Source organism: Dipodomys spectabilis, unplaced genomic scaffold (genome assembly GCF_019054845.1).
Source record: "Dipodomys spectabilis isolate Male_0828 unplaced genomic scaffold, ASM1905484v1 ptg000018l, whole genome shotgun sequence".
Classification (NCBI taxonomy): Eukaryota; Metazoa; Chordata; class Mammalia; order Rodentia; family Heteromyidae; genus Dipodomys; species Dipodomys spectabilis.
In genome coordinates, this window is record NW_024870695.1 from 15141264 (window position 1) to 15154371 (window position 13108).

General features: G+C 51.2%; 2 protein-coding genes and 1 long non-coding RNA gene across 3 annotated transcripts; 1 reads left to right on the forward strand and 2 right to left on the reverse strand.

The window, feature by feature from the left end:
* Positions 1 to 1776: 1776 nt before the first annotated feature.
* Hoxb2 (homeobox B2) lies at positions 1777 to 4033 on the reverse strand. The gene is made up of 2 exons (XM_042672284.1): positions 3516 to 4033; positions 1777 to 2750 (listed from the first exon to the last, which is right to left on the reverse strand). The coding sequence occupies exons 1-2, from the start codon at positions 3898 to 3900 to the stop codon at positions 2059 to 2061; spliced, it is 1077 nt and encodes a 358-aa protein (XP_042528218.1). The 5' UTR covers positions 3901 to 4033; the 3' UTR covers positions 1777 to 2058.
* A 3673-nt stretch (positions 4034 to 7706) lies between these two features.
* LOC122101900 lies at positions 7707 to 12449 on the forward strand. The gene is made up of 2 exons (XR_006146426.1): positions 7707 to 8818; positions 12180 to 12449. It is a non-coding gene; the product is annotated as an uncharacterized LOC122101900 (long non-coding RNA).
* Hoxb3 (homeobox B3) lies at positions 9247 to 11500 on the reverse strand. Its single transcript, XM_042672371.1, has 2 exons — positions 10978 to 11500; positions 9247 to 10115 (listed from the first exon to the last, which is right to left on the reverse strand). The coding sequence occupies exons 1-2, from the start codon at positions 11420 to 11422 to the stop codon at positions 9247 to 9249; spliced, it is 1314 nt and encodes a 437-aa protein (XP_042528305.1). The 5' UTR covers positions 11423 to 11500.
* Positions 12450 to 13108: the final 659 nt, after the last annotated feature.

A 13108-nucleotide genomic window follows, 5' to 3' on the forward strand; every position in this document is an offset into this window, starting at 1 on the left:
CCACACTGAGGGCCCAACTGAAAAAATAAATAAATAATAAGCCATGGGTCTGCCTAGTGACCTGCGTGTCTCCTGACTTTTCCTGCCAGTTGCTGCCTCTGGCTGCCTGGTACTCCACGTCCGGTTCCTGCTGGTCCTGGGGAAAAGTCTGGGAGGCCTTGGAAATCAACTGCGTCTCAGCCGAGGGGAGGTAGCCCCCGCGGTGTGTGTTCCTGAGCTGGAGAAATATTAAATAAACCTGAGGTGGATGAATGGCTTTCCAGGGCCCTTTAAATCTCCGCGTGCCTGGGAACAAACCAGGAGGCAGACGCGGGCAGAGATCGATCCTGCCTGGGCCCGCTTGGCCTCCGCCGTGGCCGAGCTGAGCTGATCGGACCCGGAGCTGGGAAGGGAGCAGGGGCGGTGGGGAGAGGGATAGGATGGCGGCGTTGAGATGGAAAATGAAGTTGTTGGCCCAGACAGCAGGACTGCGTGCGGAGAAAGTTCTGGCCCGGCTTCAAATCCCGCAAGGAGGATCAAAAGTCACACTCGGCAGGGAAGAGCCCGGCCTCGGGGCCAGCGGCTGGTCCCCTCCCCTCCCACACCCACGCGGCCTGTCCTGCCACCCCCAGCCCTCAGCATCCATTGGCCTCATTCTTCAAAAAGAAAAGGGGGATGGGGGTGTGGGGGGGAAATAGCTAGAAAGCTGTCAGGTCTGGAAGTCTGGCAACTGGAGGAAAGTAGTGGGGGGGGGCTCCCACACCTCTCCCCACACCCGGGCCTGAACCCCCGCGGTGCATCCCTCCCGCGGCTGTCATGGCCGCCACGATCTCCTCGCTGGCCCTCCCGGACTGCCAGGCCTCAGCGCCATTTTGAGCATCTTCTTTGCTTCCCCGTCTCCCCCTCTGGCTCTCCCCGCGCCTCGCTTCGCCCTCGGTCTGTATTGTCCCGACGCGGCCCGGGCCTCCTTGGAGGCTTTGTGCTCGGGGGATCGATCCTTCCCCACTTCCCCCGGATCCCTGGAGGAGCCCGCGGGCGTCGGTGTCCGCCCTGGCCGTGCCACCTTCTCAGCTGGCCTCTTCACTTGCCACTTTGGAGATGAGTTATCATTCCCGGGCATTTGGCCCTGCTTTCCCGAGAAACCCACAACCAGCACCCCACTGCCGCCCGCACCCCACCCCGCTGCCCCGGGAGATCTGGACTCAGGCCTCAGGGCCTCAGGCTTCCAGCGTGAAGGGAAAAGCCTCTCTGCCCGGCTTGGGACCCCGGGATTCCTCTAATTCCGTTCAGCCTCGGCGCTACAGCCGTCACTCCCAAGCTCATCCCCGAAGCCTCCCGGCACCACTTCTGTTTGCTCACTTTCACTCATCCATCTTATTATTTCCGATCAGAGACCAAGAGAATATCCATACCGGGCCAGAGACTTGGGGGACAGATGAGAGAACCACCCCTCGAGGCTACCTGGAGCCGCGGCCGGGCAAGTGGTCCCTACGCAGGAGTCACCTTTGTACCATCCGGACTTTGCCAGCGTGGACAGGGGCGGGGGAGGGTAAGGCCACCAGCCGGGCGCTCTCTCTCCAAGACCAATCTTGCTAGGGTTCTAAAATGAGGGTAGGTGTTGGGGACGGTATAAAGAAGCTGAGCGTAAACATAAGACTCGTTTTCACAGTATAAAGACATTTATTTAATCTATGAAAATAATGTACAATAAATATTTCCCCTTTTCCTATTATTAAAGAATTTAAATAAATAATCTACATGTAAAACTTAAAAAAGGAGGAAAATAGGTCCCTCTAATTTTTTTTAAGAAAGCCCTCCTAGGGTTTAATTATTCCTGAGATTTCGTTGGAAGGAGTCTACCAAACAGATTTTTTTTTTCCTGTGACATTTTAAAAAGAGAAAGAAGGGAGCGGGTTTAATGCTAATTCAATAATACCTGAATTTTAGCAAACCACGTTAGTAAATGCGACTAGGGGTAAAGGATTGATTTTCTTTCTTTCTTTCCTTCTTTTTTTCTTTCCCAACAGCCAACCAAGGAACGCAGGGATGAAAAGAGTCGGGATCGAGGGAGGAACTGGGTTAGGGGAACTGCAGGTCGATGGCACAGAGCGTGCTGGTAAAGAAGTCCAGCTCTTCTTCCGAAAAGGGGATCGGGCTGTCCAAGGAGCCCTGCAAGCTGGGGGAAAGGCCTCCGGACAGCTGGAGACAAGAGTCTGTGGTGAAGAAGTTAATGTCAGGCAGGGAAGGTGAATCCTGCCGCTCGGGGAAGGCGTCTTCCAGCAATGGCTCGGGCTCCAGCGCGCGCTCTCGGCTCAGCGCGCAGCTGGGACTCAGTGCGCCCGCACTCTCCAAGTGAGAAGCCAAAGACTCCGGGCCGGGGGCGCCCGGGGGACCCGGAACAACAGCGGTTGGTTGAAAGCAGACTTCCCGCGCCCCCTGAGAGGCGGAGGGATCTCGCGGGCTGGCCGAGGGTTCTTCAGATGGGTCCCCGGTGTCCTCTAGGGTCCCCGGGTAGATGGGCTCTCCATCAGGCGGCTCTCGGTGCTGCGTCTGCCGCTTGTGCTTCATGCGCCGATTCTGGAACCAGACTTTGACTTGCCTTTCGGTGAGGTCCAGCAAGGCCGCGATCTCGACGCGCCGGGGCCGGCAGAGATACTTATTAAAGTGGAATTCCTTCTCCAGCTCCAACAGTTGTGTGTTGGTGTACGCTGTGCGCAATCTGCGCGCGCCGCCGCCGCCGCCGCCGCCGGGCTCCGCCAGTCCTGGGCCATCTGCGGAGGCAAGCAGCAAGTCGGGGCGTCACCGAGGGCCTACTTCAGTTCAGCTGCGATCAACGCTACCCCGTCCGCCAAAAAAACAATATGAGCAGTCTCTTCACACCCCAACACGGCTTGCTCTCCCACCTTTTTCGGTTCTTTCTACTCCCACCCCGGAGTGGCGAAGCTGGCTCCCGGGCAGGGCACGGCATTCCTAGCCGCCCACGGGCCACGTAGGGGGCGGGGAGCGGCTTGCTTTCATTCCCAGAACCAACCTCCCCTCTTCCTTCCCAGGTCCTCCCAGTGGATCCCTTGATCCAGAACTTTCCAATTCAACCTGGGGAAAGGGTTCATAAATATTGTGTTTTACTCCTTTTTTCTTTCCTGGCTCTTAAATTCCCCCTTCCTCTGCTAGGATTGGGAGAAGGAGGAGGACGCATCTTTTCCTGCCTTTAGATTCAGTCGCAGCAATAATGCTCATTCCTTTACACGGATAAGTGTAAAAATCTCAATCGAATCCATTTCTTCTAGCATGGGGGGGGCCAGAAAGGGGGGACATTTGTTTTCCTAACCAGCTTCCAAAACTTCTATAGCAGAATAAAAATGATGACAGTGGCCAGGCCTGAACCCCAGTGGGACGTTTTGCTTCCCTATCCTACGAATCCACCAAGCCCTAGAACCCCAACAGGTTTGCCACTTTTCTTTTTTTAACCACCTCCATGGCTCTTTCTGCCTCCCGTTCCAGCTGCCCCTCACCCCACCCCCACCAAGCTTACCGACCTGCGGGCGATCCGACCCCGGGGGCCGAAACCGAAGAGGCAGCTGGGGAAGGAGACGAGGCCGATTGGCTGGGTTTCTTGGCGGATTTCTTCTCTTTCATCCAGGGGAACTCGGGGGCTGGGGGGGCGACGGGGAGCGGCGGTGGTGGAGGCAGAGCAGGCCCATCTTCGGCTCTCTTCTGGCTCTCGGGTCTCTGAAGGGTGGAGGCGCCGGGCTGGAGGCTGGGGAAGGTTTGCTCCAAAGGAGGAGGAGGAGGAATTAATGTCGACTCCTTGATTGATGAAGTTTGAAATGTCTCCAAGACAGCGGGGAAGGAAGTCAGACACTCGGCGAGCGATGGCTGGCTGTTTATAAACCCAATCTCCCTCTCAAATTCAAAATTCATGGCTTTCAATGGTGGGGGAGGGGGCCTGCTGGGGGGGGCGTCAGGAGGGAGGATCGGAAGGGACCCCCCCCTCCCGCCCCCCCCCAGGTTTATGAGATGGAGCGATTTTAGGAGGGGGGGGGGAGATTTTGCTCTCTCCCTCTTTTTAAATTTTGGTCCTTTATAATTGTATATTGCTGATAAATACAAGCGTATGGGGACTCTCTCTATTAAACCCAGGACTCCCAGCGAAATTGCAGGGAATTCGTGGTCACGGGACCGGCCTTGGCCAATCGCTTTTCTGGGCCTGGTGGAAAACAGAAAGCATTATTTGCTTTAATTGATTCAAAAACTCCAGAGGACCACAGCCTGGACACCATGAGCCCCCCATTCCTACACCAATGACTCTCTTTTCTCCAGAAAGGCTTGAGGAACCTCTTTCTCCCTTTGGGAGACTGGAAGGTTGTAGGAATCTGAGAAATAACCAAATCTATAGGGAAAATATTCCTGTTTTCTGGCCAGCATTCTCCCTGCCCCAGGAAAAGAGAGAGAATCTCAATGAGGGAAGAGGAGGGAATAAAAAGAAGCTTCTATCATTTGGGAAAGGTATTAGGGTGCAAATAAAGGGGAGTGATTTTTCCCAGCAGCTGCACTATTTTCCCTATCCCTGCCCCTAAAAGCAATAGTTCAGTCTTGGGAAATAGACCAGCACCCACAGCCTGACACAGAAAAGTGACACACGTGAGGAGCAATTTGGGGCCACTAGCTTCTCTCCATAGCTATGTAGCCTAGCTTCCCTTCTCTTGCCCAGTGTTTACAGGCAGCTCTTTATGTCCACTTGCTTTCCTCTTGGGGGGGCACCTACATCCCTCTCTGACACCCCTGTCTCTCCACTCACACACATACATGTACAGAAGATATATATGTCCCTCTCAACCTTACCCATATCTGTAGCCAGAAGCAGGAACAAGAACCAAGGTAGAAGCCATCATTTAACTCTCAAAACTCAGGTCAACACATGGGGTAGAGGGTGGGGATTCTTCCCTAGGACAAAGAGGCTTTCCCTCTCATATTTGTCTCTCTGTGTGTGTGTGTGTGTGTTACAAACCCTTAGTAAGAATTCCCTGAAGACCATACAAGAGGAAATAATGATCACTAAGATGATATTCCATTTCTGGCCTCTGGAGAATTTTTTCTAATTTTTTTTATTGTAAGGAGACTAAGATAGTCTAAAGTTTAATGCTGTAATTTGCTAAAGGGAGGAGGCATAAAACTCAAGAGCCATGAGCAATTGGTGGGAAACTAGGCCTCAAAGCAGAAAATGAAAAGTCGATCTGGAGGAAGATTTTTAAATAAGTGGGTCAGAGGGACGGAGAGAAGATGAGGCGATCAATCTTACCCCCTGACAGCTCTCTCCGATTGCATCAAAGAATTTGGCTCTTTGGGAAAGCAAGAGGGAACAGCCGAAATTCCACATCCCTTAAAAAGGCCTGGGGGGGGGGGGTGGCAACAGAGAAAGGTGATCTGGGAGAGCCAGGAAACAGATGGGAAATGGGGACAGAGGGAAGGCGTTAAGTTGGGTGGAAAGTTTGCCTGAAGAACTCCCACGGATCTGGCCTCCCCTCCCCCCTCCTGGCTCTCCATTACCCTGCCGGGGAGGAAAAGGCTGGTTAGCAGAGAAATGGCAACTCAGCTGAGAGCTGGAACTAGAAACTTTCTGTCAATGTAACATCGGCGTGGGTGGTGGTGAGTATTTAAAAAGAAGGGCAGAGAAGTCTGAGTAGCAGGGTGGGGGGTGGAGGAGAGAAAAGGGGAGCTGGAGGTGGGGGCTCCAGGGATAGGCTCTGGAGGACTCTGGAGAACTGCTCTGAAACGAACCAACTAACCAGACAGGGTGGTTTGCAACTTAGCTGCAAAGGAAACCTTTATTTTACTTTTTGTCATTTAGAGGTGAGGAGGGGAATGGGCGGTATCCAAATAGTTGCAATCTGGAAGTTGTGCAGGGAGGCCTTGGAGAGTGGAGTACCTCTGGCTGACCCTATAGGCTCTTGTGTGCTTTCTATCAGCCACTCCAGCTGGCTTCAGGATCCAGGGCTCCTCCAAGCAATCAGGCAGAGACTGTCCCTATAGGAAATACAACTCTCTAACCCTTGCTGACAGGTTTTATGGCCAGATTAGTGAACAGCAGAAAACTTGGGTGTTATAAAGGGTAAGAGTGCCCTTCTGTCCTGCTAGGAATCATACAACACAGATATTTTTACCCCTATCTTTAGCTGAGTCTGGAATCCAGCAGACAGAAGGTAAGGAACACCAAGCCAAACCAGGCCGATTTTTTTTTTCTTTCTTATTTGCAATCCCAGCTTCAAGCCAGCTTTTTTGTACTATAGCTAAATCTTCTCTTGGCCTGCCTCTGTCCTAGGAGATAAATCAGCAATCCACTCCACCCTCCACCCCCAGACCAAACGTGGCCCTTCATCTAGTTACAACATTCAGAAAATGTTATTCAGGGAAGAGGAAGAGAAAAAGAAAAACCCTTGAGCGTTATTTGATCCCAATCAAACTTTGCACGCTCTTCTGCCTTTAAATTATAGCCTGACCCAATGCTAAATTGCTTGCTGCCTGGATGGGCTGAGTCCAGTTAAAATTCTACTTGATGGGGGGGAGGGGCTGGTATAGAATTCAGGTTGCTTTTTTATTGTTATTTATTGTTGCATAAAGACTGTAATTACTAACCTTGGACTGCCAAGATGCAACATAAAAATGAAAATCAGCCCTCACTTTAAGGTTGTGGGCCTAGAACAATTCTCACCCCCTCCTATACCACTATCACCAAATATATGCTCCTAATTAAGCAATGCGGGTGCATCGCTTACAATTAGAATTATGCAACTCTTCAGCAAGCAGCCATTGCTTCTCTTTCAACGAATTAGCTCCATATTTCAGCCACCCTGTCTTCTCGCTCTTATCGGCTCCAGCGATTCAGTGGTGACATTTCATCTTTGACAGACCTTCTCTATCCTCGCTCCAATGTGATAAAACTTTTATGGAACCACGACTAAGAAATGAAGTTTTCCCAAGGATCGTAGAAACAGAGCTGCACATTAGCCTGGGGACCATTTTATTTACGTTTGGCTCCAACAGCTTCTGCCACTTTCTTTTCCTTTTTCCCTGGCAGGGGAAATCAAACTCGCTTCCTCTCCCTCTGCCTTAGGTTTTATTTAATGATTTAATTTCACTTTAGTTTTAAGGTTTGACCTGAGAAGTCTAGGCTTCCCATTTTTTTTTAAGATTAATCATTTTCCTTTGTTTTCATTTTAGACCCAATGATAGTTGGGCTTTAGGTCACGTGACAACTTCTTTGTAGCTCCGGAAGAGAACTGTGAAGTTTAGGTTGCATGGAAGAGCAGTAATAAATAGGCCAGATTTTCTTGTTTTGTTTTTTGTTTGTTTGTTTGTTTGGGGAAAGCATACAAACATTGTAGCCAAGTAAGAAACAGACCAAAATAATAATAATAATAAAGCCAATAAATGAGAAAAATGAGAGGCAAACAGAATGAATAATACAGAAAGCCCCAAGACTTCCCTGTCCATCTTCTACTTGTCACTTAAAACTTAAAAGAAGCTGGTAGAATGGCTCAGGCTCCTGTGAGAGAAAAACTACTTAACCTGGAAAAATAGGTGGGGAGAAATGGAACAGATAGGAACCTGACCATCAGACGAAAAGGTCAGGGAAGGGTTTTTAATGCCCTCTTTTCCTTGGAGGAAAAAAATGGCAATCAACAGTCTCATTCTGCTATCTAAATTGGACCACTAGGACAAGATAAAATTGATAACAGAAAGTTTATTCAAGAATTGTTTGACAGACAACCCTTTCAAGTAAGGGGGGAAAAAGTAACTACAGAAGAACAAAGAAAGTTCCAAGAGGGAATTAACTCTAACTCTACAAATTCAGGACTATACAGTGACAATTAGGAGCTGAGTTCATGCCTTTTAGAACTAATTACAATAGCTCATAAGTACGAGTTTAACATAAATCTACAGCTCTTTTCTAGAGTACAAGAAAAACTAAAATAGCTGGTTTTACATGACAGGAAACACAATGTCCCTTATAACAAGTAAATACTAAAAAAGTACATTTTTCCTTTTTTTCCCTCATATAAATACATAATGTAGGGGGATAAATAATACCAAAAGGAAAGAAAATATCTTAACAGGCTATAACCAATAAATATATATGAAAATGTTCACTAGAACACACGCTTTTTGAGCAATGCTGGACCTCTGCAGGCCCAGACATCTCTCACAGTTGTTTTTATATCCATTAAAATGTAAACTCTAAGTGCAACAAAAGTGTCCTGTCAGGAGGTTGAGCAAGGCACAGAGACCCAGCTGCAGCCCCTGCCTGGGACAGACAGTTTGTTCAAATATACCCTGTTTTCACGTTAAGTCAAGAGAGCAATGCAAGAAAAGAAAAGTGGAGAACCTCTGTGGCCATTCGCTGTCCGCAAGGGGGCTGGGGGTGGGGATGGACCTGGAGCTGAACTTAGGCTGCAGAACAGGCAAACCTTCAGTCCTGACAACTTGCCTGCCTTAGCCCAACTCTTCCTTTAAAAGAAAAAAAATATATATGTATATATATATTTATTTATACTATAGGCAGCTCTGATTTTCAGGATCTCATCATCCCTGAGGCCTCAGAAAACGAATTGATGGGGCCGGGGTATAAAGATGAATGACCTAGAACAAACAAACTATGGAGTTCGAAATGGAGGGCATGTTCCCCAAAGACCTCAAATAGAAGGGAGAACATTTTGAGGCTTGGAGAAGTGGAGGGAGAATTTTGTGCCCTTGGGTTTAAATCTGTTTCCTTGTTTCTTAAGGAAAATGAGAGGGGTAAAAAAAAATCAAGATTTGGGGGAGTTATCAACAGAGATGGAAGGTAAGTCTGTTGGTTGGTGATGGCCTACCCATCTTGTCTGGGTTTTTTTTTGTTTTTGAAAATGTGCTTCTTTCTCTGCCTTGTTTTCCTATCTCGGCTTTCTCTGCCCAACTCCCTCTGGAAGGAGCATGGAATTCCAGCTGGGTAGCACTAGAGACCTGGGATTGATGGGGGTCATCTCCAGTCTGCTGTGGATTCCTTTCCAAGTGGGTTGGCAGGCAGATGGAATAAGGAGTGGAAGATTTAAAAACAAGCCCTCGGGCCAGGGAGGAGGGAAGGGGAGCTCCAGGTCGGTTCCCACGTGCAAGCCTGCCGACCACTTCCTGCAATTTCCCTGCACCCCCCGCCCTCCAACCTCACACTTCCCTGGGAATCTCCAGGCTGGCCTCCCCTCGACCTTGACCTCCCTCCTCCCCTACCCTCCCACATCACAGGTGTGTTAATTTGGGCGCTTCTTGGATTCTACCCTGAGGAGGAGGCGCGTGGTGAGAGGAGAGGTCTGTGTAGGTGGGGTGGGGCTCACAGGGTCCATGATGCTGGTTGGGAGCCATGGGGGGCGCCCCGTTGTAGTCCAGGTTCCCAGAAGGGTGGTGGGACAGGTGGTTGAGGCCGTAGAGGGAGGGGCCGGCAGGGGGCGGCAGCGGATCCGCGTAGCCGCCCCCTCCCACGTACACGGGGCTGCCCTGCATGGCGGGGGTCCCGTAGGTGCCCCCGTTGGCTTGGAGGACGTGGGGCTCGTAATCTGACGCCGGAGTGGGGGGATACTTCTGCTGGGCGCCGCAGCCCTTAAGGGGGGGTTGGTAGTTGGAGGGCAGCGCGTAGGCATTCTGGTGGGCTTTGCCGAAGGCGGGCGGGGACGGGCTCTCGTAGCTGGGGGTCATGGAGTGTAAGGCGTTCAGGAAGCCGGCGGTGGACTGCATGGGCTGCGGGGGACTGCCGGCGGGAGAGGGACCCCCAGAGGAGGAAGCCAGGCCTTTGGCCTTCTGGTCTTTCTTGTACTTCATGCGCCGGTTCTGGAACCAGATCTTGATCTGGCGCTCGCTGAGGTTGAGCAGGTTGGCCATCTCCACGCGGCGCGGCCGGCACAGGTAGCGGTTGAAGTGGAACTCCTTCTCCAGCTCCACCAGCTGCGCGCTGGTGTACGCCGTGCGCGCGCGCTTGGACGCCGCCGATCCCGGGGGGCTCTTGTCCCCTCCTCCCCCGCCGCTGCCCGCGCCGCTGCCCCCACCGCTGCCGCCGCCGCCTCCACCGCCTCCACCGCCGCCGCCGCCGCCGCCGCCGCCGCCGCCACAGCCCTCTGCCGGATCCGAGGGGGAGGGGTGAGAAGAGGAAGAAAATGAAATAAAAGATAATTACTGAACACGTCGAAATTGAATGCATCGTTTCTTAATAAATCCAGGCCTGGACTCGGGAGCCCCCGCCGCCCTCCCCTCCGTGTCCCCGCCTCCTCTTCAACCCTCCCCCCCCCCGCCCGTCGCATTAGCGGACACTCTATAATAGTGGCATTTATTAAGAGACCTGTTCTCCTCTCACTGCCCCAGCTTATGAAAATTTGATCATGTCATGCAGACAGAGCTGTGTGGCCATTTATTTAAGGCTGGATTTTTTTTTTCTTTTTTCTTTTTGGGTGCGCATGTGTCTCCCCCTTCCCCCCCCCCCCATCCCCTTATTCCCAATCCCAGACATCCATCCCCTTACTCCTGTCCTATGGACAGGATGGGTGCCTGTGGGGAAAACACTTGGGGAGTGGGAGGAAAACTGGACCGGCCCTCATGGATAGGAGGGGGGGCTGGTGGGCGTGTGGCACGAAGACTGCCTTTGCCTGGAGGCTGAGACCCCGGGCCGCCAGAACAATTGTGATTAATACCCACAGTAATCATACTTAATAATAATCAATGTGCGTCTTCCTGGTGATGCCTCTGGGCCTTGTGGCCTTGGGAAGGGGCTCCAAGGCTTAAGCGCCTCACCCCCTGGGTAGATGGACAGGGTATTGGCGGGGTCACAGGGGGTCATCAGGTGGTAAGAGGTACAGGGGGAAAATGCGCAGCCGCCACCTAATATTGGTCTTAGCCCGCCTGCTGGGCGCCTAGGGGCTGGGTGCTAGAATAACAGTGACATTCCTGGAGTGGACAAAAGCGAGGAAGGCAGAGAGCTGGTACCTGTGCCGGGAGAGCTGTTTTTCAGCTTGGACGTTTGCCTCGACTCTTTCATCCAGGGGAATATCTGTTTGGTGAGGGTGGAGTTGGAGCCGGGACCGCATTTGGAGGGGCCGCTTTTGCTGGGACCGCCCCCGTTACTGCTGTTGCTAGTGGTACTGGTAGGTGCGGCGCTGGCCGGGGGTGAGCCTGGCGGAGCGGGCAGGGGCTCAGGGGCCAGGCCGGGCCTCATGCAGCTGCCATTGACCTCCTTGCTCTTGGCATGTGGGGTGGCGTTGCCCAGGGACTGCAGCGAGCATGCTGAACGCTGGTAGTCACCCTCCAGGTGCGTGGCAGCCTGAAAGGGGGGCTGAGGGGGGCCGTCGTAGCCGAAGCCATTGCTGCCTGGGTACGAGTAGCCTCCGAAGAGTGCGGCGGCGGCGTTGTCGTAGTAGGTGGCTTTCTGCATCGCTGGCAGGGGGTGGCAACTTGCAAAGGCCTGCTACCCTCACAACCGGACATTGGCACCCCTGGGGGTCACGTGACACGCCGGACCCCCCCCCTCTTTCTCCCTTTCCCCTTTCTGCCCCCCTCCTCCCGGGACTGTTCCAAGCGGCTGACCTGCGGGGCGAGAGAAGAGAGACACAAGGGGGAGAAGAGGACTTGGGCTCAAATCCATCTTAGGAACTGAAAAGGGAACTGACATCAATAGGTTTTTGTTTTTGTGGGGTTTTTTTCCTTCTTCTCACCTCCCTAACATCTCCAGAGTTGATGCTAAAGCCATGTATCTGATTTGAAATGGATTTTTCTTATTTCAATGCTTTAATTTTTAAAGAGAAATGCCACCCGTGTTCATATCTACTTTAAAAAGGGGACTGCCTAGGTGTAGAATCCTGTGGCCACCAGGGCCCTCCCTGGCTTCTCCACCGCTGGTGCACTAGCCCCTGACCTCTCCCATTCCCTCTCTCCTCACCTCCCCCTAACTCTGGGATAGGGTGGTTCAAGGGAGGGGGGCACTAGAAGACTCCAAAATAAAAGCATCACCAGCACCTTTGCTGAGCGGCCTCTCTGCCTCCAATCTGGCCTCACTTCTACACTTTCACTAAACAAAATCTAGCCTGGAGGAAACCGGGAGATCTGGGACAAAAAAAAAAAAAGAAAGAAAAAGAAGCAAGTTCATAAGAGAACCTTTTCCAGTAATGTTCCTTCTCCTCATCCCTTCACAGGATGCCAGCAACTCCAGACTGTTTCTACAAACTTTCTGAAGATTTCTAACTCACAGCCAGTGGAACCCCGCTTCCCTTTGTAGGTCTGCTGCTCTGCTGAGGTACCACTACCTTCACTACCTTCTTTGCTTAGCCAGGCCTGGGACTTGGCAGCCAATGGCCCCTGTGGAGCTTCCAAATGGAACAGGGTTGTTTCAAATTCTTAGCAATGGCAAGAACCCGGTGCTGTGACCATTTGGCCCAGATCTCTCCCCTCCCCGCACCCTTCTTTTTTTTTTTAAATCACCAATTTTCCCAACCCTTTCCTTCACAGTCAGTTTTCTTTGATTTCTCCAAAAGAAATGTGTAACTGCTGGACTTTTTTCCCCAAAGATGAGAAAACGATTCAGGATGCAAAAAAAAAAAAAAAAAATCCACAAAGGAATTTGACCAATATCTTTCTTTGAGTGAGTTAGTAATAGAAAAGGTACCCCTTATTTACTGGGGTTCTCTCGAACAGAAATAAAATACAATCACTTTTCCAATATAGCGTTTTAAAAGTGTTCCAGCAAAATAAAGGTTCAAGATGTAGGATTGTGTGTATTTGTTGTGAAACTTGTGGCCATATTTTTCCTTGTCTTTCCCAACCTCTCACCTCTACTTTTCATAAAAACTCCAGGCTGTCCTGTGTGTTTGGAAAACTCAAATCTCAATCAGCCCAGCGGCTCAACTCCAAAGAAAACTTAAAAATAAATTAGGAAAATAAAAGGGGTTCAGGTGAAGGAAGTCCCTCCCACACATAAATCTTAACAACAGTGCAGAGATTTATACTCAAAAGGGAGCTGGGATGGCCCTAAGTTCCAATTGGTTTCTGGGAAGGATTTGTTTCTGGAAATACACATGGGTCTGCAGAGCAGCAGGTCCTTCTAGGGAGAACTGGAGTTCAATTG

Excerpts from the sequence above, each read along its gene's own strand:
- Hoxb2 (XM_042672284.1), bottom strand. The coding sequence starts at position 3,900 with ATGAATTTTGAATTTGAGAGGGAGATTGGGTTTATAAACAGCCAGCCA. Across the intron at positions 2,751-3,515 it reads CGGGGTCGGATCGCCCGCAG|ATGGCCCAGGACTGGCGGAG; the intron begins GTCGGTAAGCTT and ends TTGCCTCCGCAG.
- Hoxb3 (XM_042672371.1), bottom strand. The coding sequence starts at position 11,422 with ATGCAGAAAGCCACCTACTACGACAACGCCGCCGCCGCACTCTTCGGA. Across the intron at positions 10,116-10,977 it reads AAACAGCTCTCCCGGCACAG|AGGGCTGTGGCGGCGGCGGC; the intron begins GTACCAGCTCTC and ends CGGATCCGGCAG.